General features: G+C 38.0%; 1 protein-coding gene across 8 annotated transcripts in view; it reads left to right on the top strand.

Moving 5' to 3' along the window:
• The window catches only part of KIF16B (kinesin family member 16B), a 143,157-nt gene that overhangs the window by 99,281 nt on the left and 18,558 nt on the right, over window positions 1-25,318 (top strand). For 7 of the 8 annotated variants that reach the window (XR_003529395.1, XR_003529396.1, XR_003529397.1 and 4 more), the window contains one exon: window positions 6,153-6,242. Coding sequence is in view for 5 of the 8 variants with exons in the window: in XM_027653822.1 (XP_027509623.1) it covers window positions 6,153-6,242 (90 nt within the window). In the remaining 3 variants the exon portion in view is untranslated. Of the gene's footprint in view, window positions 1-6,152; window positions 6,243-19,944; window positions 20,045-25,318 lie in introns of those variants that run through there. The other variant, XM_027653826.1, reaches the window with a different exon arrangement.

Below are 25,318 nucleotides of genomic sequence, written 5' to 3'. Positions count from 1 at the left end.
ACTTCTCCAAACTGTTATCTGCTTCCCCTCCATTCCAGTGGCTTTCTCAGTTGATCTTCTGTGCAGAAATACTGGGGGGGCGGGCGGGAAAGCATATTCATTTTGTTTCCTCTGGTACTCAGCCAGTGTTTTTCCAAAGCAAGATGTAATGTCTGATTGGAAACGTGCTATTCAGTGCATGTGGACATGTAGCATAGGTGATGTACGTGGCATCAGAGACAGAGCTGGCAGCCTCCTTCCTGAATGTACTGCCAGATGCTTCGTTAGCTGCTGCAAGGTGGAGGAGTGACCTTCCTCACAGTGTGAAGGGGCCATTTCTGAACTGTGCTCACATTCTCTTTTACAAAGGTTTTTATTAAGATGGGCTACCTTAGCTCTGTTTGTTCTAATTAAACTTTCATTTTGAAACATACCGCTCAGTTTTTGGGTGGAATACCTCCTTTTACCTGTTGAAGTTTGATTTTCCTGAGGCCAGCAAAAACCCAGAGCCAGAGAGATGGTGAGAGATGAGGAAGTGCAGATGAAACTTCCCTTAGGACTGTTCTCACCAACTATTTTCTGCACATGGGATTTACTGGACTAGGTGATGGTTAGTCAAGATAACAGATAAAGTAAAAAAGTAGCTTCTCTTCTTAATAAATTGGTGGATTTCTTTTCCAAGTATTCTCCCTTCATCCCTAAAACCCATGTAGGCATCTGCAATGAAGGAACAGTTGAAAATGTATCTGCAGTTTGGGGGTTTGGCAGTTTTGGGGATGTTTCTTATAGTCACTCCCTTGCGTGAATTGATCCACTGTTAAGGCTTTGTCCTTTCCCTCCAGGTCTCTATGTCACAGTGGACTGCTTTTGCTATGGTCAGGATTTAGCTCCACACTACAATCCACAGACCTTCCACAAACTATTTTATTTTAAACCTTTTACCTGCAGAGCTCCCAGCTCTAGTTTGATCTGTATTAATCTTCAGATGCTCCTACAGTTATTCTGCAGAAAATCAGAATACATGGAATACTGATTTTTTTGTCCCCTTAAAAATTAGGAAAATAGGAAACCATGACAGAGAGGAGGGAACATGTACCTGTTTATTTCTTTTCTTCCTGATGGATCAGAATACCATGTCAGCTGTTGAAATAATTTCAAATTTCAGCCTTACTTTACTTAGTTCAAGTTTATTTTCAAGTCATCTCGTATGAAATAAATGTCAGTGTTGTGGAAGGGCTGAGTTGTTGCTAGTCTCATTTCCTTTGCTAGCTCCCAAGCTTTCTTCAGCAAGGGTCCTCTTGCTCTTGGAAAAATGGGTAGCTGACCTATTTGCATGTAATAGCACTTTGGAGTCTGACAAAGGGACAAGGGATGATTGAATTGAATTTTAAGTCCCTAAACCTGTGAATCCTGGGTATCTCAGAGGTATTCTCCTCAGAAGATGTTTCTAGTAATTGTATTTGTAGTTAAATCCTGCATGTTGCTGTAAAAAGGAGCAAATGTAATGAATTTCTGTGTATAACAGATATATACATTTCTTCTTGTGACATGCAGTAGTAAAGATTATTTTGCTTATGTGCCAAAAGAGAGAGAATGAGTTCCACTTTTCTTGGCAGCATCACGGTCAGTTCATAAGTCTTTCAACCCTAACATACCATCCAACAATATTTCCTTTTAGTGCAAGTTTAGCATCTTGTCTATCTGGACATATATGGGAGCAGGCCAGCAAGATGGTCTGTCCACTCAGGTTCTCTCACTGCATACAGATCCTACTTTAAGATGTTGAGTGAGTCCCACAAGAACCTACTGGCGAGAATTCAAAACAGAAACAAACCCATACTTTATTAGAGCTCAGATAGCACCTTCTTTTGCAGCAGGATAAGTCACAGAGCTGTTTGTGCTGCTCTGCTATTAAGTATTCTGTATGAATTGATGCATTTCCAAAAAAACTTCCATTTGAGCGACAGTTTTATATGTTGTCTTTAAATTCATGATGAAATAGTAATAATTTAATCAGGTCTAAACATATTTATGTTAGAGCTAAATTAGAATGCCAGAGAACTATTCTTGTATTCTCTCCTTCCTTTCATATTGTTGTGATAGGCAGAATATTCAGACAAGGCTGTATTACAAACAGTGTGTGGGAAGAGCTTTTGCATCAATAAAACTGTTGGCATCTGTTACAGACAGTGCCTGTGTTTGCAGTACCTATGGATAGCAGAAGGAACAGTGAGGCAGCAGAGTAGGTGGAACTCCAGGTCACATAAAGGCACAAAGGGTCTTCCTGAGAGCAAGTGATGGAAACGAAGCTGGGTATCAAGCACAGCCCTACAGGGATCCTCTAACAAAAGGGAAAGTTGTAGATGAGCCTTCTCATTCTTATTCAGCTTTCCCTCATTGTTCCAAGTGCTCTCCTTTTATTTATCCTGTTTGATATCCTTTCAAAACTGGTTCTTTTGCTGGTGTTTCAAAGCCTTTCAGTCGTGTCTGACAAGTTCTCTGTGGGAGAAGATTCCAGGCAGATGCACCCCAAAGCAGTACTTTCTTCTAGCCAAATGCTGTGGTGGGGCTGCTCAAAAAGTCCACATTTCTAATCTAAGTTTCTTTCTGAGTGTAGTGAACTCTGTTGCAGAGTGGGAGGAAAGTGGCACCATGTTCACTGATATATAGTTCTTAAAGAAAATGATGCGTGGCCCAGAACTACCTAAATTAGTAAGAAGAAAAAGTCCAATATTCCCTCAACTCTATCAGATTGCAATATTTATTGCCCTCAATAAAAAATAAATTAAAAAAAAATTTTTAGGAAGCTTTCAGCTTTTCAGGTGCTGTTTTCATTGGCAGTGTAAGGAACAAGGTCCCTTTCAAGAAATAGGAGTTTTCACAATGACTGTAGACAGTTTAACCAGCCCAGATAAGCAAAGTGGGCATTTTCTGTTCTAATTGCTTTCAGGATCAGGTGGAATATTTATTTTTCTCCCTTGCCATGGTTTTACTTCTATTCCTACCATGTATAAAGAGAGCAAGTTCTGTGGTGTGCTTTGCAGTGGAATGAAATGAAAATGTCTGTTATGTTATTTTCTGTCAGTTATCATGAGAAGAAATGATAAGGAGACAGGACTGTAATATCTCCTTTCAGATTTATAGGTTTTACATAGGAAATGTTGTGTTTGAATGAAAAAAGCAAACCCCACAATTCTGAGGGAAGTCTTAAGATCACGGCAGTGCCTCAATAAGAATATTTCAAAAATCTATCTTACAGAATTATTCAACCATATGGGTTTTGTTATTAAGAAAATATTTTTAACTGTACTAACAAATTATGAAAAAAGACCTTTTCAAAATTGCTTTACTTGATATTGTTCAAAAGATCTGCACATGTCCCCATCTCATACCTACAGAGTGTATAGTCTGTCATACAGCTTTTTTAAATGGGGGAAAAGAATCCCAGCCCAAACTGGTTGGATCAGCTGTAGGAGTAAATGCTCTGTTCTCAAAATGCTACTTGTATGCCAGATGTGCTGTAATTCTCCTTATACAAGTAGAGTTTGATTCTGTCTGTCCTAATAACGTTATTGCTGTGCTTTGGGGACCAGTTAGGATTTTGTTTAGCTTTGAAATTCATTTTTCAATAATATCAGCTGTAACAACAATAAAATTATGCAATTACCTGCTAGCCTGATTACAGGAGTTAGGAAAGTAAACAAAGGAAAGTAAAAAAGAGGAAGACAGGGACCAAGTCAGGACCAAACCACCAGAGAAGACTCAAGAGAAAATCCTTCACTTCTTAGGCAACACAGATACATGGCTTTGCTGTTTTCCTTCCTATCCATCTGTAACAAGTTGTTTATTTAACTTCATAGAAGAAAACTAATAAATAATTGGCTGCAGGCAATTTGATTTGGGTAAGTTTGGTAGCACCCCATCACCTAGACAGCTGTCAGATGCACAGCCAGCATGACATGCCTGCTCTTCCTCAGGCTGTGTGGCTGGAAGAGTCCTGGATACTTTGTGCTAGATTGCTCCTCCATCTGTGGAAACCCTAGGGAAAAAAGAGGTCACTTTTGAATAAGGATCGTATACAAATGAAATTATCACAGCAAAATTTCATGACACTAAAATATTAAAAGACAGAATTAAAGCAAAATGAATGCTGTAATGAGTAACATCTTTATTTTATGATTATCCATTACACTCAAGCATTGTTTACTTGAACATTGAATTGACACAGCCCTTTACTTTAAAGTAATTATTCAGCAAAATGGTTAATTGGTTAATTGAGATCAGTATAACATGCGTATTCCTGAATGGTTGTTTTAGTTAAACCTAAGTATGCATGTTAAATCCATTCACCTGAGTTGTAAAGTCTGAGACACTGTTAACAATATATTGAGGGAATATAATCCATCATGCAGGTGTCCTAGAATCATAAAATTGTTAACTTTGAAAAAACCTTTAAGATCATCAAGTCGAACATCTGCCCACCACTACCATCATCTTATTCACCATTAAACCATGTCCTGAAGTCCATATCCACGGTGTTCAAATCCACATATTTTTTGAACACTTCTGGGGCTGGTGACTCGTAGTAGCAGTTGAGCTTATTGGTTGCATGAAAGATGATTTTTTTCTCAGAAATAGTAAGTTTTTATTGTGGAGACATGCTAGAAGAACTTACGTTACAATGTTTGTGAAATGTTTTGAGAAGGCCAGTTTTGTTTTCTTGCAGCTTTTAACTGAAAGTTGAGGAAAAACCCACCCCAAACCTAGTTCCTTTTGTCATAAGACACACAATAATTTGTGGTTACCTAAACACTTTCCCCAGTTTCCCTGTTCTGTAATCAGCAGCAAAGGCAGCAGAGTTTGTTGCAAACATGGGGTAGCAGTTGTCAGCACTGGTGCTTGAACACTGGTTTCCTCTGCTTTGTTGCTCTTTCTTTTTCTCCTATTCAGTTATCCAACTCCATTGCAGCTTTCTTCACCTCCATAATTTTTTGATATCTCTAGTAGTGAGGGAACTACTTATTCATTTTTGGAGTCACTTTAAAATTAAGAAACCTGTCTCTTTGTGAAATGTGTTTTATGAAAATGCTTTTTTTTACCTTCATGTGTAAAATCATAGCTAGACAGAGGAAATACTACATATTAGGCCTGTTAGATTAAAAAAGCAACACTCTTTTCAGTTTTAAGCAGTACCACTGGGCTTTCTCCAGCTCTGCTAGTCTTTGTAGAACAATGCTCAGTCTCCCTGCAGCTTGGCTTCTTGGTAGCCTTGGGTCACCAGAGCTGCAGAAAGACTCTACTGTAAAATCAAAGTCTCTAGTCACAGTACTTTTATGACCCACTTAGAAATGTCTTTCATTTCATCTAATTTCAGACAGTAAATTTTTCTTCCTAAAAAAAAATTGTTGGTTGAGGATTTCTGGTGAGGATTTTGTGAATAACTGATGGTGAGGTTGGTTTGCCCTCTCCCTTTGCTCCTATTGTTATGCACTTTATTCTCTTGGAGTAATTACGTTGATTTTAAATAAATCTTCCTGTATAAATGGGATGTTCATCGCCATGTTGATGATACAGACCCAGAGTGTTTTAAAGGAATATCTTCTACTGAAAACTGGCATGCGTAATATTTTACCCTACAAATTGGAATCCCGTTCTATGTGGTAATGAACTCTGTGTCTGAGAAATGCTTATTTATTAATTATGTGTATCTGTGTGTATGAGAATATACATTTCTGTGAATATTTAGAGAGGCTACACTATGCTTGTCCTGGATGTTATTCCTTCGTTAATGGAACACCCACTGATTGTAATGCTGAGAGCTGCATAGCTGCACCAAGAAATGGTTGAGGATTGGGGGTATTTTAATGTGTTTATAGCCTTGTCAAACCACTCCAGAATAAGGAATAAATACATTCAGGGTTTTTTGGTTTTTTTATCTTTGCAGTCAGTGCTCCTTATTAAATACAGTTCTGTCACTGTAATGAAAGAAAAATTAAGTAAACTTATAAATTTAAGTAAAGTTAAAAAATGAAGTAAACTTATAAAAAGCTTATAGATTTAAGGTATCTAAGAATTGCCTCTTTTAATCTTATAACCTTGTATACTGCATGGGTTTTAGTGTTGTGCACTGTGTGGATTTACTTCAGTTTCTTCTTTCTTATTGTCTGCTCTAGATAACAGTCCTGGATGAGACATGGACAGTGTTCCGGCGGTACAGTCGCTTTCGAGAAATGCATAAAACTTTAAAACTGAAGTACCCAGAGGTAAGTTTTGGTAAAAAATTCTTTTGCAGAAAGCGGTGGAGGTAGAGACTGGAAAAAAAGTGTTTTGAAATATGTTTACTCAAAAAGGGTGGTGACTGAGACAACCAGCATGGCTCCACCAAGGTAATTCCTGCCTGACCAACTGAGTGACCTTCTGTGGTGGAGTGATTACATCAGTGGACAAGGGAAGAGATTATAGATGGGTGTCATCTACATTGATCTGTAAGACCTTTGACATGGTCCCCACAACATCCTTTTCTCTAAATTGGAGAGAGATGGATTTGATGGGCGAACTGTTTCGTGGATGAGGAATTGCTTGGATAGTGACATCCAGGGTGTGGTGGTCAATGGCTCAGCATCCTGATGGAGATCAGTGCCAAGTGGTGACCCTCAGGGGCCCGTGTTGGGACCAGTGCTGTTATATACCTTCATCAGTGACACAGCAGGATCAAGCACACCCTCAGCAAATTTGCAGATGACAAGTCTGAAGGATGGGATGCCAGAGAGGGACCTGGACGAACTCAAGAAGTGTGCCTGTGTAAACTTTGTGAGGTTCAACAAGACCAAGTGCGGGGTCCTGCATCTGGGCTGGGGCAGCCCGCAGTGTGAGTACAGGCTGGGGGATGAAGGAATTGAGAGCAGCCCTGCCAAGAAGGACTTGGGGATGCTGGTGGCCAAAAAGCTGGATGTGATCCAGCAATGCATGCTTGCAGCCCAGAAAGCTAACCATCTCCTGGGCTGCATCCAAAGCAGTGTGGGCAGTGGGGTGAGGGAGGGGATTCTGCCCCTCCGCTCTGGTGAGACCCCATCTGGAGTCCTGCATCCAGCTCTGGGATCCCCAGCACAGGAAGGACATGAACCCGTTGGAGCGGGTCCAAAGAAGGGCCACAAAGATGAGAGGGATGGAGCACCTCTGCTATAGAGACAGGCTGAGAGAATTGGGATATTTTCAGCCTGAATAAGAGAAGGCTCTGGGGAGACCTTATAACAGATTTTGAGTACTTGAATGGGGCTCCTAATAAAAGGTGGGGACAGACTTTGCAGCAGGGCTGTTGCGATAGGACAAGGGGTAATGGTTTTAAACTGAAGAAAGTAGATTCAGAATAGATACAAGGAAGAATTTTTTTTACAGTTAGATGGTGAAACACTGGCACAAGTTGCCCAGAGAGGTGGTGGATGCCCCATACCTGGAAGCATTCAGGATCAGGCTGCATTGGACTCTGAGCAACCTGATCAAGTTGAAGATGTCCCTGATCACTGCAGGGGGCTTGGACCGGATGCCCTTTAGTGGTCCCTTCCTACCCAGAACTCTGTAGTTCTGTGATTCCTCTCAGACATACACTTCCAGTAAGACTGACAAGCCCTTCAGCAGTTTAAAGCTCCAAGACAACTCAATACAGGATGGATGTTGCAGTGAAACTGTGACTCCGAGTGTTGCCTCTGGCCATTAATTCCCTTTACTGCTGACTAGCGCCGTTCCCTGGAGGTTCCTGTTTTGTTCATTGCAAGGTACTCGCAGTCACATCATGTCATCTTGACAACTTCTCATTTAAAAGAAGAGCGTTGCTCCACAGATACGCTTTTGTAATAGTGGCTTCCAGGTTTCTGCAAAATGAAAAATTGATCTTTCTGACCACCTTGGAGACTCAGGGCATTCAGGATGAGGAGCTGTGCCTGACGGAGCTTTAGTTCATTGGAGAGAGCATTTGTAGAATTACAGTTCTCAGTTTCCACGTCTGACTTTTAATTATTAACGTTTTGCTTCCTTTCTACTTGTTCCCTTGGATATTAGAAGAAATAAGTCATTCAAGCAATGAAAGTGATCCTGATTTGAGAGTTAGCACAAGTAAAGGAGCTTGGGCCATATATTCGTAGGCAGGATATTAAAAAACATGAATATGTTTAAGAAAGAGCGACATGCAATAGTGTGCAAATGCTTTCTTGGCCTTCATTAACATATGCTTTAAGCTAAAAACGAGTTGAGTATGAAACAATGTTGAGTCTGAGACTTAAGATTATTCCCTTTCCGAAACAGTATGAAAACCAGAAATGGAAATATGTAAGGAATATCTAAGCACCAAATATCTAAGGAATTTTTTATTTTTTTTGTCTAAGAAAGAAAAAAGAGAGACAGAGAAAAGAAAAAGAAAATTAGGTCATCTTTTTTGATTGACAGAAGGAATTTTTTAAGGTAAAATTGAGTTTTGAATGGGAAATTGAAATATTCTCTTTCCACAAATGCTTTTAAAAATATTACTTGTGAACATCAGTGTCATATTTTTTATTGGAATGAATTGCCATTTCCTCTTGGATGTTAGAGTTATAGTCTGTCAATGGAAATATCCTAATTGCATCTAACTCCTGAAAAAACAGCCAGGCAGTCATCCAGTTAACATGGAAAAAGCCATCTGAATCCCTCTGCAGACTGATTTTCCCCATTTAGGAAAGTGTGTTTGAGTGGTCTTCTTCAGAGTCTGTTATCAGTCCTGACAATACATTGAGGAACAATTGAATTTGGCTTTTACAGTTGTGTCAGAGGGAGATCAACTTCTTTCTTGTGTGTAGTAATTGGATTCAGGAGGAATCTGATGTTCTTAAAGCAACTATTAAAATGTCCTGTGTTCTGCAGTATATAAATGTCACCTTTTTGAACCAAACATTTGTGATTGACAGGACAATTTGGGGTTTTTTGGTGTGTTACAGGAGGGAGTGTTTGGGGTTTTTTTTAGTGTTTATTTGTTTGCTTTGAAGAACCATGAGAACATGAGTGGTATTATTAGGTCAAAATGAAGTCCTTCATCCAAGAGTTTACAACTGAGAAAATAATCTCAGCCTAAAGCACAGGTACATAGTCCTCTTCATCTTAGAGTCTTCCCAACTGAAGTTGGTTTTGTTGTCATTAATAGTTCATAGTTAATATTTTTCCTGTGGATTTTATCTATATATTCCATTCTCTCTACCACTCACTTTATAGAGAGCAATTATCTTATAGAGGCAATTTTCTTTTGCTGCCCTTTTTTTTTTTTAGCCTTTTCTCTCTGTTTGTCTTTTTTGCTTACAAGGTCAGTACATTCACTAGTTTAATGTACCAGTTTGTTCCTTATTGACACTTCTATGTTGCCATAAGTCTGTGTCTTAGGTAAACTTCCTGAGGTTAAAGGAATTATTGGTTTACTTATGCCAATGAGTCAGTGTCTAATTTCAATGTAGGAAGCACATTATAGTATGTTTTATTAAGCTATCTGTTTCCTTCTCAACAATTTCTGTAAGTCGGGGCAAATACCAAGTCTTACAAGATTACCAATAATATCTTTTTCCAGCCTTGACTGAGCCTCCACTTCACAGCAACCTTCCATAAATTATCAGAGGTTCAAGTGTCTTATCTTTGCTCAGTACCAAGCATATTAAAAATCAGGAAAACCAAGATAAGCATCTGATCGTGTCAGTTACTGCTTTTAGACAGGTACTGTCACTTAAGTACCTGTTCTGGAGATGCTTGCAGCACTGATGATGTCTTCTCTTTTTGCATGATACAGGCTATTGTGTTGTGTTCTTTCCTACTTTGAGACATAGGGCACCACAAGGGAATGGAAGGTTTGTGGGCAGAAGAAGACTAGATAATATGCAGTGTGTTTCTTCTCCTCATCAGCATTTCTCCAAACTACTCTGTCCTTGTTTATCAGAGGGGAAGAGCATGTGTCCTGCAGTAAAGGTCTGGCATTTATTTTCTTTGAAGGAATTTCATTATCAGTGTTACATATGTGAATGATCAATGGCTTTCCATATTTTATCTTTATTTAAAATAGCCTTAATTTATGGTAATTTTGGATTAGTTTTGCCATATAAGTAGGAGTTCAATTTGTTTTTGTTCAATTTGTAAGTTGAAATTCATCTGTCCACTTCTGCTCATCTGTCATTGACCTAATTTCCGATTCATCATGATGCTGAAATTTATTTTAATACCCAACTCGGCAGAGTTGTGTCTTTGCTTACTGTGTATTATTCCAAAGAAACTCAGTGCATAAAAGGATGTTATCAGAATCCATCAGAGTTGAGTTTTATTTTGCACAGTTCACCTTCCCACTCTAAATTAATATTTATAATGAACAGCGAAAATACTGTGGATGTGTTTAATGTATGAGTGTCCTGCTTTTAGAAGTGAACTTTACAGCTCATTAGTTGCTCAGCTCTGAGTTACTACATCAGTATTTTAATAATTTGCTGATCTTGCATTTCATGTTGCTGCCACTGAATTCCCAAAGGGATGTATTGGCAAACTGATCTGTTAGGAAGTTTTAAAAAAAAAAAAAGTATCTCTTTCAAAAGCAGAAACTATCTTCCAGTCTTACAACAGCCCATACATATTATATACCTGTGCATTTCTTCTAATGTAATTAAGTGGCTGCTGACAACTGCATATCTAACTAAAATGTGTCATATGCAAATTTTTAAAGTCTGTAAAAGCTGCAGAAGGATGAGATTGTACCAGTAGCAGATAAGTATCAAGCATTTAACAGTGCCTTGGGTTCTTTTAGGTCTGCACAATTGTCATTTGCCCAGCTTCAGCTTTCTTGCACTGCTAGATTGTTAATGACCATTCTAGTATTTTTGGAATTTTAATTAAGAAAATACTTGGCTTTCAGTTGCAATTGTCTCTCTAATGAATATACTTCTTGTTTGTTTTCACTTAGAAATGGGAGAAAATGGGCTCTTTATAATAGAGAAGTAAGAACTTCCACACTAAAATTCTCCTATTTTTCCCTCCTTCTTCCCTCTTTTCTTACGGTTTTTCTTAATGGTTTTGAAATACTACCAGAGTTGGTTTCTGCAGAAAACCTTCCCTTCCTGGTCCTCATCCTGATGTGAGGGAAAACTCACTTTCCTAACACTTTCTTATCTCTTTCTTCTTTCAAAGAAGAGCAGAGTAACAGTTCCTATTTGTCTTTCCCTACCAAAATCCAAGGTTTATGAAGTTCCTCCTTCATGTGGGAGCCCTTAATTCCCACTTGTATCTGGGTGTCTAAGCCAGGTGTTGTGAGGCTTTCACTGTAGGCTCTGCTTATGGAGTTTCCTGTCAGTCTTCTTGAAATCTCTTTCCATGTGCTTAAAAATCTCTACATAGTGTTAAGGAAAGCACCTACTGTTGAGGCATTTTTATTATGTTACTTAAAATATTAGAAAATCCCTGGAGAGCTGCGAAGGAGAAGCTAAAAGGCATTTATAGATTAATTCATGGAGATAAGAACATATGTGTGTAGAATTCTGCAGGAGTGCCAAAGCTATTGACTTTTAGCTTATTTAACAGAACGTAATAATTTGTGTATCTGTATTTGAGGTATGAAGGTCTGTATGAAGGTAGATGTTTGTGTCTTTTGCAGTCTAAGGCACAAAAGGACTGTTTATAATTTTTAAAGAATTTTGGCTTGTAACCAAGCCAACTTCTGCTTCCGCTGGTCTGGTTTTTGTCATCTTACATAACTGAATGCATGTATAATATCCATATCTGAAACAGCAGGAATGTCTGTGGAAGCCTGAGCAGTCAAGCTGAAGTTACCTTGTGATCTGCCTCTGTCCCCACCTAGTATTCCCACCAGGGAAAAGAGAGTACAGGATGTATTGCAGGAACACACAAATATCGTGACTCTCAGTGGACAGGATTAGAGGCTGTTGCTTGGGTGACAGGGTTTTTCAAGTACATTAACTATTAGACAGTAGATACTGTATTTTATAACTGTTAGGAAAAAATACTGTCCAGTTTTCTTTTTTTTTTTGTGTGTAGTGTTATGGAGAAAAGACCATGAGAGTTATATATTCTTATATATATATTTTATATATACATATTTTCATTTCTGAAGAGAATATCCTCTGCCTATCAGGGTTCTCTCTGTTTGACAGAGGATCATTCTGTTAAAATGAACTTGAGGCTTTTGTCAGCTGGAGGAGTTAACAGGCTACTCTTTGCTTTGCACGCCTGTAAGAATTGCATGAAACTAAAAGAGCAGAAAATATGTCTCAGGTTTTTCAGAAATAGTAAATGAATGTTTTTGAAAATATATTGAAATCAAAATATTTGTTGCAAGTTTATTTTAAAAATATTCTGAAATATTTTTAAATATTTTAGATTTTTCAAAACTCAAAAGTAGTCTGTCCATTTTTTATTTGAAGAATTTTTTCATCTCAGTAAAAAAAGACAAGAAATGTTCGGTATCTCAGTGAAGCCAATTCCTGTTTCATCTATCCATACTGCCCACAACCACCTCTCTGTGTATAAACCTTATAATACCATTATACATAATGTGTATGTTTGCTATTACAATAGAGAAGACACCGATTTTTTAATCCTTTCTTAAGTTTGGGTTTTTTTCTAGATTCTTTTTTATTACTACTCATTGTTTAGAAGTAATTCATCTGTAATGATGAAAAGGCAAGAACTATTTGTGGAACCACCACTGACTGATCTCACCGTCCTTTCCTTTTGCCTCCATACTCTTCTTTTGGGTGACTACCAGAGAAGGATTTCAATGTCCTTGTTAAATGATCCATACATCCGGTGCTCCTGATATGTAATAAGTGGAAGAAATCTTCAACACAAAGTGCTGGCTCAGATAATGATGAGGGGATGAATTTGAGGTGAATTCTGGATTCTGGAAGACATTCTCTCCAGGATGACTGGCAGAGAAATACAACTTTTGACTAAATTTCAAGAAAATTGGTGACAGTTGGGGATATTTAATCTCTCCCCCCCCCCCCCCAATAGTCTCAAGGATAATTAGGCAATTTATGTATATTTGTGTAATTATTAAATTATTTTTTAAAGTCTTACCAGAGATGCAGAGTTCTCCCTCCCAAGTCAAAATACAAACAAATTAGACCAGGAGCAGAGCAGTAAAGAGCAGACTCGTGCAGAGCACTTGGGGCAGTGTTTGGGCTGGGATTGGGATTGTGGCTGTCTGACTGCTCCCATTCTGGTTTGTAACTCTGCAGCTGTAGAGTTTCATTAAATGTAAAATTTATGTTAATCCCCTGGGAATATTTTGAAAGGAAAAAGGATGAGGAAGCAATAACACTGAGGTACTTGGCTTGCAGGGCTGGCAAGCCAGTTGCCATATGACTAGTGAGCTCCTGGAGCTTAGAGCTAATTTGGCAGCAGAAGTCAGAAGCTTGTTGCATCAGAGCTAGCCTGAAGCTCTGCTGATTTTACCACTGGATTTTCTCATTTGCTGGAATTAGTAACTGTATATTTAATTAGTATGTAAGATTTAGGTAGTATGCTCATGTTGAATGCAAAGTTCTGGACATTCTAGTGTTTAATTGTAAGTAGCATAAAGGACTATAGCTGTAAGTAACTAAATGTTTGTAAGATGATATTTTAAATTATTTTGTTCTGAAACCTGCAGTGCTTATGCCAAAGTCCTGTGGTGACTGAAGCTGCAATCTGTCCACAAATTCATTTCTTGTGGACACTGATGTTTAGAAACCCTTGTGACCAAGAAGCAATTTAAAATCATGAGTTACATGCACTGGAGAGAGTGGAGTGTACCATGTAGTAATGAAAATGATGGTACAAACCTTGCTACAGAGACTATCTCGTTATTTTAGAAAGTTTAGGTTTGTTTGTATATGGATTCTCAGTTCAGATTATTTCTTGAAATCCTATGACCCTTATACTGTCTACAACAATACTTTAAGATTTGTTTCTTTGTTTGAAAATTTGATCCAGTGAAAAAATAAAGTTGATGTGTTCTGACTAACTGGAATGGTGTTTCTGGGTATCTGGATATGAACTAGCAACTTTGGACTTTTTTTTTTCCAAATAAGCCTTTATACTGTAGTTTTGTTTTTATACAGTGGAAAAACATAGTAGGAGTCACAAGTTTAATATGCCAGCCATAGGACAAACACCAAGAGCGTATAAACAGTCTGAAAGTCTTTTTTTTTTCCCTGGAAACTGTATATTAGGGCACAAATGAAAATGAAAATTATTTGCAACATTGATGTGCTTGTAAATAGCCAATACCATGATATGTATTAAAGTACCTCTGGCAGACTTATAAGTATATAGAAAAGTGTTTAGAAAATAGTTTTTGAAATACAAATCCTAAACTAATCTTAATTTTTACTTTCTAGCCTGGGACTTTGCTAGCTAGGTAATGTATCTTTCCATACATATTGAAAGAAAAATATACTAAGTTTGAGAACACCTCTCTCTGTATAAACCTTATGATACCATTATACAAGCATGTGATTATAGCCTTCAGCTTTATTTAGTACAAATTACAGTAATTATGGTATAGTTAATTTTAACATTCATATTCTTGTCACCTATAACAGCCAGGAAATGCATACACAGGAAGCATATTTTGTCACATACATGTTTCTAGCTCCTGTTCCTAATTATATTATGTTCAGAGCATTCCTAAAGCCTGCAGGTTTGTATATGTAGAGCTTCCATATCCGCTCTAGTTTGCCACAGATGGGGTTTAAGTGGTAGATGCTTAAATGCTTCATCTGGCCTTTCTTTCTGCAGCATGAGACTGCTGAAATTTTTAAAAGGAATTCTAGGATTTTGTTCAGTCTACAGCTGAAGAGGAGAATTTGTCCCCATAAGTAAAGTGGAAAACATCACTGCTAACCATGTCACGTAGTTCAGTGCAAGTTTGATAACAGGAAAATGTGTGTATTCCATGTGCTCCCTTGAATTTGTAGTTGCTAACCAGGACTGGAGCATCTGAGACACAGGAAACTACCCCAGCATGTTTGCTTCCAGCACAATACGCAATTCCAAATCTATTTCTAGTGGGAAAATAAATTCAGTGTGTGAATTTCTTGTCGCAAAACTGAATCTGAACGTGTAAGAGCCTTGGGAAATCCTGGCTTTGGGATTAATTTGTGATTGTTGTTGCTTTGGGTGCTAGATTTGTGCAGCAAAGTTTTCTTGACTTGGTACAGGCAATTCGGCAGAAATACAACTTCTCTCTATCTCTCCTTTCCTTTCCTCCTCCCTGGATTTTGATTGTTGATGGGACCTGGTCTCTTTTGGTCTGTCCTGAGCAGCTAATTAAACCTGTGAGTTTCCAAATGATTCTCTGGGAGAACACCAGTAGCTTTATAGGTCTTCTGATAGATTTAGAATGAGACAAGATTAACCAGCAGGCAGGTTAACCATCAAATGCCAGGTTTCATTGCTTGTGCTGTCCAAAAGTCTTGTGTATTAGTGACATAGAAATTGAAAAAAAGAAGCATTTGGAGAGGAGTAAGTCCTCCTTCTCATTATTTACAAATCATTTGACAGAATAATTGCTTTGATTATTGGATAATCTGATTTTCAAGGCTGTGCTCAATTATCTAGTGAATTTGCATGATATCAAAATATTCATGTTGTTTTATCAGTAAAACAGTTTCAGATGGATAACCTCTATCTGTGAGAGAGGAAAATACCTCTGAGAAGAACAATTCCTAGACAAAGTAGCTGGAGGTTTAGGTATGCTCAGTCGTTTCTTAGCTCCTCCTGACTGTCTGTCATCTTGGGGAATGCCTTAGGCTGCAACTCTGTATCTCTGTTTTCTTCCTGCTCAGTGCAAAACCAAAGGGGAGGACTGGAGCTTTTACTGGTTTTTTTTTTAATGATTGCCTTCCTTCAGAGGACTTTGACACATGTTCCATTAATCATTAGCTGTTATAGGCACTCGCTGTCTTCCAAGGGTTTTGTGAAGAACAGCTTGTTCTTACTGTATTGGTCAGGAATATGCTGCTAGATTAAGTCCCTTCCAACCCAACACATTCTTTGATTCTAAAACTTAACCCTATGGTTAGCTTTGTTACAATCTACAAGAGATACTTTTTGTCTAAGGGTCTTTTATAAATATTGGTGTATCATGTTCCAGCTAATGATATTTCAGACACAATACGATCTTCTTATAAGGCTCTCAGGATGTTTTTTTGACTGCTGTAAATATATTAAAAAAAAATGTGGGAAGGTCTTCTACCATCTCTCTCTGGAACACACAACATACAGAAGGCTCCATTTTACAAGAGAGAATTGTCTATCCCTCTAAAGAGCCTAAAGCAAGAAAGCTCAAGCCACAAAATTTATTAGACATCCCTGCATGACAAAAATCAATAAAATACAATATCTCATGGTTTAATATGAAAATAAACATAAAGAAGCAGTGACTCTCAGCAAAAATATTGAACTGCAGGTATAGAATTGAAGATGTCAAGAGAAGACTGAAAGCAGAGTATGTTGTCTAGTTTACTGTAGGACATATTTCAGAACCAAAGCCAGGAATAATAGTTTTGGAGGGCAAACTCTCTGGCCATGTCTGAAAAACAAAATTCAATATGGGAATGCTGGTGTGAGTGAGATGAAAAAGCACACTTCTCATGGGACATTTTGTTAAAATATTCAATTAATTCATGATTGTCTATAAATGGTTAAAATGCTGTGAATAATAAAAAGAATTAAAGGTACAGAGTTTTGTTTGGACAATTTCTTATCTATTGAATTTATTATATTTTCTCTCCTACTTAGCTCTAGGTACTGCTGGGTATTAATGATACTTTAATGATTTGTGCTGTGCAATGCTGTCAGCAGTGCAGGTTCTCTGAGGCTGTTTGAGTGTACACTCTGTATTTTCCATGAAATACTTTGAATTTCTTTCAAACTGCTTCTGAACACTGCATGTCCTAGTCTTGTTATGTGCTTTATGGGAAAAATTGCAGCAGAGCTTTAGCAGTTTTTTGAATCCTTAAATTACTCACTGTATGTTCAAATCTAACTCTGAATTTATTTTTATTTTTAAATTAGGGAATAAATAGGGATACATTTACTTTTAAGTTCAGTTTTTTGTTAGTACCAGTATTGAAAAGCAATTGCAAATTACTATTTCGCAGGGTTTTATTTACACAGGTAGAGTACCATAATTTCCATTTTGATTGTACCTGAAGGCTCTTATGTGCTATAACTCATTGTAAAGATGCTGTAAAAAAATAATAAAAAATTAATATGGTCTTTTAGCTTTCCCCTGCTTTCCTGGGTTACTGAAACTTATGTACGTGGAGCAGCATCACTTATACACAGACTCAGTGAAGTAGTGCTTGTTGGGGACAAACATTATAGCCTTCTAGAAGGCATCTGATAGATGGGAATTGTGAAATTACTGATGTGTAATCCAAACCCTAATACTTGCAACAGTTAAACACATCCCTGTTCTCTCTCCTGCCCTAAGTAATGAGGTTGACTTCAATACCATGGAATTTTCTTGGAGTGTGTCTTCAAGCTTTCCCTATGTATGTGGTATATACAAAGGTCTTGCTTTTGAAGCATTTATCTTCAAGTGCTCGATCAAGACATTTTATGGAAAAATTGGATTTTATTGAAAAAAATACCTATTCTCACCCACCACCCTGACTCTGGGACCTCAAGAGCAGTACTCAAGACCTCAAGAGCAGGGTATTGCTCCTGGAACTGATAGTAACAGTGATATTTCTGTCTCCATAGTTGCTTTTTTTGCCCTAAACATTCAAAATCCTTTGCCAAGCAAGCTCCTGAAAATACATCTTTGAAGTTTATTACATTTAATTAGTTATCTGTCATTTTAAGCTTTACCTACTGACAACAGTAATAGTAGAAAGAAAATACCAGATTTGTATAAAGCTCACAGATAGTTTTTAATTCTGTAATAAAGCAGCTAATTCTAAAGTCTGTAAGACTAGACATAAGTGAAAATTTATATATAACCTATGTGACTATAAATTACTGTTGGAGGGGGAACTAAGCAGTTCTTTTTAAGCCTCCCATTTGTGTACTTGCACTGCCTTTTCTCTGGTTTTATCATTTTAAATGACGCAGAAGGCTGCCTAACTTCTTGTAATCAGTCCAGTTTGTTGTGAGAGTGACCACTTTATATCTCATAACAAATCACACTTAGAGGCATGCTGCATGTTTGTTTGCAGGTATATTTTTCTGTGACAGCTGTTCTTTAAGACCCTGAGATGTGCCATTAATTTTGAGTAGTCAGAAAGGCATCCGTCTAGTCAACAGTAGAAATTATTGCTGCTCCTTGATGAGTTTTCATTATTAGCATTTCTCAAAGGCATGGGTGACTGAAATTTATGGCGTCAGTCGGCCACACGAGACGGGGATGTTTCATAAACGCTGTCAGATGTCACTGAGATGAGCTCATGTGCAACAAGCAAATCATTTTGGGAAGAGCTGTTAAAACTGCTGTGGTGAATCCTCTTCTCTGAAGTGTTTCTGTTGCTTAAGTCAAATGATATTGTGACTTTTCAACTTCAGTCAAAGTGGCCCCCTAGCCACCATGGGGCAAGGCAGCCACAGCGAAGGTAGTGGTTGATACCTGGCCCACTTGTGCTGTTACAGGGACTGCCTTGACCTTGCTGGAAATCCCAGCAGGAAGATAATTAATCAAATCTCAAATCATTTTTGAAAGGAAAATAAACCCTGAAGAGAGCTCCAGAAAATCACTTTTTTTACCTTCTTTTTGAGAAGTGGAGTTTGAGTCACACCTTGATGAAGATTGATTAATGTGTTGAGCTTTGAAGGCACGACCTTGCAAACCCAGCAGTTGTTACCATTTCTTTAAAGAACTATCCAAGCATCATAACCTGAGACCGCATGAAAAAAATAAGGTTTAGTTGGCAAAATCATGACCTAAAAGTGTAGAGAGCATGTGTTAAACTTGTCCATAGACTCTCTAGGTCAGGACATACCTTTGTCTTAAACCATGATCTGCCATATGATACGGATATTTTTCCACAAGAGAGTTCTGTCTTGGGGCAAGGGATAGATGAACAAGAGAGCAAAATCAACATTGCAAAGGCACGCTATGTTAAAATTTTTTCATATTTTTTTTCCAAACACATCTACAACTCATATTTAATTATTTTTATTTGGTTTTGACTGGTTTACCTCTGACCAATCTTTTGATTGGTCTATGCTGGTTCTGCACCATCTTATTCTGCCTTTCTACAGCCTGAATAGGAAACTTAAAATATTTTCTTTGCCATTTGGGCCAGTTTATGTCTCTCCTTCCTTGGCTGATAATCCTGGAGCTTTGCGGGTAGCAATTTATATGTAGAAAGATACCTTGGCTATATTAGTTTCTGAGTTTTATAAAAGAGATGAAAATCCCCAAACTGCATAATTTTATAGAAATGTGCAAGGTTTGCATGAATTTTGTTACATCCTATGGCTCATTTTTATAGTTATTCTGTATTTAAATGCTATTGTACTGCTTATAATGGAAAAAACAATGAAGTAATTTGTCAAATATTATATTGACCATTGTTTATGGCTCTATTTTGTTATTGTATTATTCTGAGTAGCCTAGAATTTGCTTTAAGGAAAAGAAAAACACTCCTGTAATGCAAGGTAACTTTTTTGGCTGAAGTTAATTTGGTTTTTCTCAGTAGCAGGAGACAGACTAAATGGACTTAAAATGACACAATAAACCCTGGCTTCCACATCTCACCATAGCTCCAAAAATGCAGGTTAAGTCTAGGTCAGACTTAATCTTGCTGGTTTAAAGGAGGAACTTGGATATGAGAACTCTCAAACCATTCAAAGACAATGAGAAATCTCTGGTGTCTAATCCTATTTGGTCATTTTGCATCATCAGAGGGAGTTTTCAGGGTGGTTCAGAGGTGAATTTCTTCTTTTGTGTTTTTTGTCCCTTTTCAGAGTTGAGGTGTTCTTTGGAGAAACAATTATGCCTGTCTGAGGAAGAGAACTGATAAAAAATCTTAAAAGTTCAAAGAGAATTACCCAAAAATAGAGACAGCAGAGCTGTGAGCGCTTGTGCATCCTGAGAAGATGCTCATTTATTGGTGAATACAGAGATGATGGTGTGTGGAGGTTAGTCACAGCATCCTGACTTTGAGGGGACTCACAACAGAACTGCATATATTTATTTATGGGAGGAGATGTAAGTTCTTCTTGGCATGTCTTAGCGCCTGTATTGCAGGGGAATTATATGGAGAAGGTACCTATTTATATATGGGTGATGTTCCAAAGAGATAAGTAGGAAAAAGCAAGGAATTGTAGCCAGTCTGTGTACAGTGGAGAAGTGGCAGAATTGCTTGCCTGGCAGGTTAACCCTAGAAAGGTCTCCAGTGCACTCTGGCCTCAGTGGGATGTGTTCTGGAGGGGATAAAGTAGACCTGGCTCACTGGTCTGCTGACACAAGGGGCCAGACAAAAAGCAGTATGCCAACCAGGAGTTGTCCCTGCCAGGCAGAAATGCAAAGGTTAAACCAGTTCTGTGGTCAAGTAACCCTTCGACACAGAGCAAAAAGGATGGATAGCAGGAAGAAAGAGTATTCTTATGTACATGGGGCAAAACAGTTTTCTCTTAGAGAAAGGGCTATGCCATAAAGGGACTGGAAACCAAGTTGTAGTGTATTTTGTGTTCAGGAAATACCAAGGGGGGAAAAGAAACATTAAAAAAAAAAACAAAACAAAAAAAAAACAACAACAAAAACTCCAGTACATCACTGCAATGTGGTCTCCCTTGCATTTGCTGACCAGTTTATGTAGGATTTTGTCAGAGTAGATTCCCACAAGGAAGGAGGGAGATGCTCGTTCCCCTGTGTTTGAGTGAGATCTGGGCACTGGTGCCTGTTGTAGCAGCAAGGATAGACTACAGAAAGCTGTAAGCCTGCAGCTCTGATGGAGGAGCTGAGAGACAGCAGGGATGAGCCTTGAGCAGCTCCTCAGGTCTCAGAAACACTGCAAAGACCTTGGGAGCAGAGTCTACTTCCCTCAAAGACCATGTTAGGCTGCTATCAGGCACCCCTCTGCAGGGATCCTGAACGTGGGAGAAACTTTGTTTACATCCTTTTTCCTGTTCTTTTTCCTGGTCACTTGAGTTTTCCTTGGTTTAGGAGGTTAATTATTTGTTTGTTATAATAAATTGTGACTTTTGTTGCTACTTAAAAGCTGTTCAGCCTTCTCCAGGGAGCTCGCTCCATTAGAAGGCTGACATGGGTCCACCTCAGAGCTTTGGCTGATCCTTGGTTCCTTGGATGTGCTGCTTCTGAGAATATCAAATCCCTTTCCCCTTCTGGCAGATAGCAGGGAGGAAGGATGGCAAATGGCCCAGTGGAGTAAGATAAAGAATTAGGTAGGTCATGCAGGAATGGGGGGAAGCATAACATTAAAATAGAGACAAGTTGGGAAGCTGGAAAGTGGGGAAAGAACATGAAGAGATGGAAAAAGTAAAGAGAAAATATTAGAAATGGAAGAGGAAAAGTAGGTGACAAACTGACTATCCAGAAAATAATCCCCTGGATATTCCCTGTCCTTGATTAGTTGATAATGAAAAATACTGACTTTAATTTTTCTGTCCTCTGAGGGCACCACTTACCTATAGCATACATTTTGGGGGAGCAGGTGGTGAAGGACTATGTTACTTTTTTTTTTTTAAGGAGAAGAAGTTTAGAGCTTTCCTCATTCAGCTTTAAATAGTTTGAGCTGTATCAGCTGAAAATAGGTATTTTTATAAGTGATTTTGTTAGTTTATTTTTTAGTGGATAGTGTATGTTCAAATGACTTATCTTTGATTTCCATTTGATTTTTTCAGAATTTGTAAAGTGGCCTTTATTCATTGTTAACTTTTTACCTTTGACTAATGCTCTCTTACGAAAGTCTATAGAAAAGGTGGTTTATTTCAGCCAAAATACAAGTAAAAATATAGAAGTTCAGCTTTTTTTTTTCCTACCTTGTTGTCAAATCCCTAAATACTTAGTTCCTGGTTAAGAATACTGCAATTTCTGCAATTTCTTTAGACTCTGGGAGTCTTAGTACATCTTGAGAAGTTGAGGCTTAAGTTACTTTGTTTAAACTTCAAAAAGTAAAAGTAGGACAGTTTTTTCTTTCATTACTCCCTGCAAAATCAAGTCAGGTGCAGCCACACTGGCTGCAAAACCGTGCCACATTCTCTTCTTTGATTTTTCTCATTTGTGACAGAGATTTCTGGTACAAAGGATCAAAAGTCACACATACTCTTTGAAAAATGAGAAAATTCAGAGTTTAAAAGTAACATGAGAGTTAAAGAAGAATGACTTTTTAATTTAATAGTTAGCATTTTCTTAATTTTCCCCTTTTCCCCCCCATTTAAATATATCAAAACATTGAAGTACAAAGAGAATTTGGGATGAAAGATTAAAGATGACTCAGCCTCCATCAATGTCTACCCTGTTTTTCTTCTTAAAAAAAAAAAACTTTTACCGTATTGTAGGCACTAAAACACAGACTATACTGACCAGAAATAATGAGATGTTTCAATCCTGTAGATTTTTGCTTGATGTTGGAAAATGGCACTTTTTTAATATTTAGGGAGCGTAACACTTGGAACAATTTCATGCTTCAGAAGTGACAAGCCTACATGACTGTATTATGTGGTATTTTACTTTGGTCCACTATATATTGAAATATCATCTGCAAAGTACTGTACAAAACTTTTTATTAACATAGTCTGTTCCACTGTACCATAAAACCCCTGAACTGAATTAAATCCAGCAGGTCCCCAAGCAGATATAATGTCAGTGAAGAGTCTCCAACTGAATATAAGAGAAATTAAAGGACACCCTTCAAATGCTGCTGGCTTTGTTTTTTCTAAAGGCCCTGAAATGAGAGTGGACCCCATCTGAGGCAGAGCCTTTTGTGGTATTTGGAGCCTTCATTTGCACTCTTGGTTTCCAAAAGACTAGTCTTCAAATTTGCATCTCTCCCTGGGGCTCAGTAGTTGAAGGCTGTGAAGTATGGTTTCATTTTAAAAGGGTATGTTGTTCCCAGAATCCTAATGTCAAAGAGTCGTATATAAGATAAAATAGGTGACTAAAAAAAGGGTCACTTGCTGTTCTACCATCTGCTCTTACCAGCATTAAATACCTGCTGAAAACCTTATTAAAACCAGTATCCTGGCTGGAATGTGGGAGAAGTAGAGGAATACATTCAGCTGTCTTACATTTACTAGAATAGCGCTTACTGGATATGAAGCACCTTCCCCTCGAGGACTGGACCCAGCACTGTCTAAACTTGACTGTACTAACTCACCAATAGTCCATTGTGGCAAGTAAGCATTGTTTCTTACAGATAAGATTGCTGAGACACAGACAAATAACATGCCCCCAAGTAATACAAGACTCTGAAATAAAACACAACCTTTATTTATTATAAAGAAATTAGGGAGTAAATTGCAAATGACTGTTTACCTCTCCCTAAGACTGCTACTGCCTAGCAACGATTCCCAGATAGGATAAACATCATTAGCCGTAAAGTTTAATGTCTAAAAGACATTAGGCATGCTGATATGCAGTCTTGAGGTGTCTGTGTACTATTTTAAAATATATTTTCTGGCCTTGCCTTTTGGGTCTAAGAGTAGTCCCAGCCTTGCCCATGTTATATGTGCACACTCCTGTGGATATAATGGAGTTTGGGTTGCAGCGATGCTATAATTAAGTGTAGTAGGGAAATACTTCTGCAACCAAAATAAAAATTAGAAATCTTGCACGCTACATACATGAGCTTCTCAGGAAATCATTCAAGCCCTCTCTTCCTGTCAGGCTGGGGAATATGCCTCTTAATTTCCCCTGACAGAAAACACATCACCTCATCAGAAGCTTTAGAAAACGACAGAACATCCCTGCTGAAAAGGACTACCTGCCAAACACTTCCATTGCCACTGCTGCAAGGGGGACGGGGAGAGGAGGGGTGTGCTTCAGAAATTTCATGGAAGAAGAATAATTTATCTTGCTACCTGTAAAGTCCCACTGTTATGCCTTGCATTGCTGCAAAACGTTAATCTCGTAATCAAGGTGTGACCCTTGAAGAATTAATTTGAGCAAGAGGGTACACAACTATTTAATTCTAAAAGAGTAATTTATACTCCTGAATCTGGATGATGTGAAATTCTCTTACAGTGTTGAAGCCAAGACAAACATCTAGGTGCAAAATCCACACCTGCAGATCTCTTACATATTTCAGTGCCAGAACAAAAGCGTCTCAGTCACATACTGTGCTGTGTGCATTAACCTGTAGCAGTGGTTATCTCATCTGAAGTTACAGTGCAATTTCTTAAAGGTGCTGTAGCATTACTAGCAATAAAATCTGAATTTATTGAAATATTTGCTCCTGCACTTCGCCTTAAATGAGTGAGGTATTTTAAATAAACCTCAAAATTCTATTGAATCATTGCTTTTCTGAATCTCACACAATTACATTCAGAGTCTGTATATCAAATAATACATTAGGACAGAGAATTTTTATAGACCATTATCATAACATTTATCATTACTTCAGTGTATTTGTATTGCTGGACTTTCTTCCATTTCTTTTTTTTATAAACCAAAGTTATGATGAGGTGAGAATGTTTTATCATCACTGTATATTTGTGGGACTCTTGCACCGACGCATTTTTCCACACATTAAAGGAATAATTTTGAGTCAAAGTGACAAAGATCCATGGTGTCTATATATAAACACACTACCTTTGGTAAGTATAGTAATAGAGTATTTTTATATAAATATAGTACAATAGACCAGCTTCCTTTTACACTGACATTTCAGTCACATGAGGACTGCATAATTCACATTTTCAAGCTGAGAAGTAGGTGGGAACTGGTGTTGTCATGTCTGGATTAAGCGTTTGTACATCCTGAAACTCAAACCTGCAGAGTTTTGATCTTTTTCATTTTGGTAGGGATTATACTCTTGTCATGTAGTGCAGTAGAGCCCATTGGAATAACTGAGTTGCTGAAGTGATGATGAAAGATGGCTGGAGGATTTTCTATCCTGTGGCTGGGTGGTCATCTGTTGTATGACAGATATGGTCTCCATATTTTATTTGTGAGATGGCCATCTGCCAATCATTTAGTTAAAGAGGAGCTAGGAGACCCTTGGGAAAGTGTGAGACACAGGAATGTTCCAGTGGGCCCAAAGGCCTGTGCCTTCTGTAACTGGCCCAGTAAAAATGCTGACTGCAGTAGATGATCAGTCCTTTGTAACAAGAAATATCTTTTCAAGTGACATATATGTATGTATAGGTATGTTCTGTA

Source organism: Corapipo altera, unplaced genomic scaffold (assembly GCF_003945725.1).
Source record: "Corapipo altera isolate COAL_440 unplaced genomic scaffold, ASM394572v1 70, whole genome shotgun sequence".
Taxonomy (NCBI): domain Eukaryota; kingdom Metazoa; phylum Chordata; class Aves; order Passeriformes; family Pipridae; genus Corapipo; species Corapipo altera.
The sequence above is the reverse complement of the archived record's forward strand: the minus strand, read 5'-3'. Positions and strand labels throughout refer to the sequence as shown.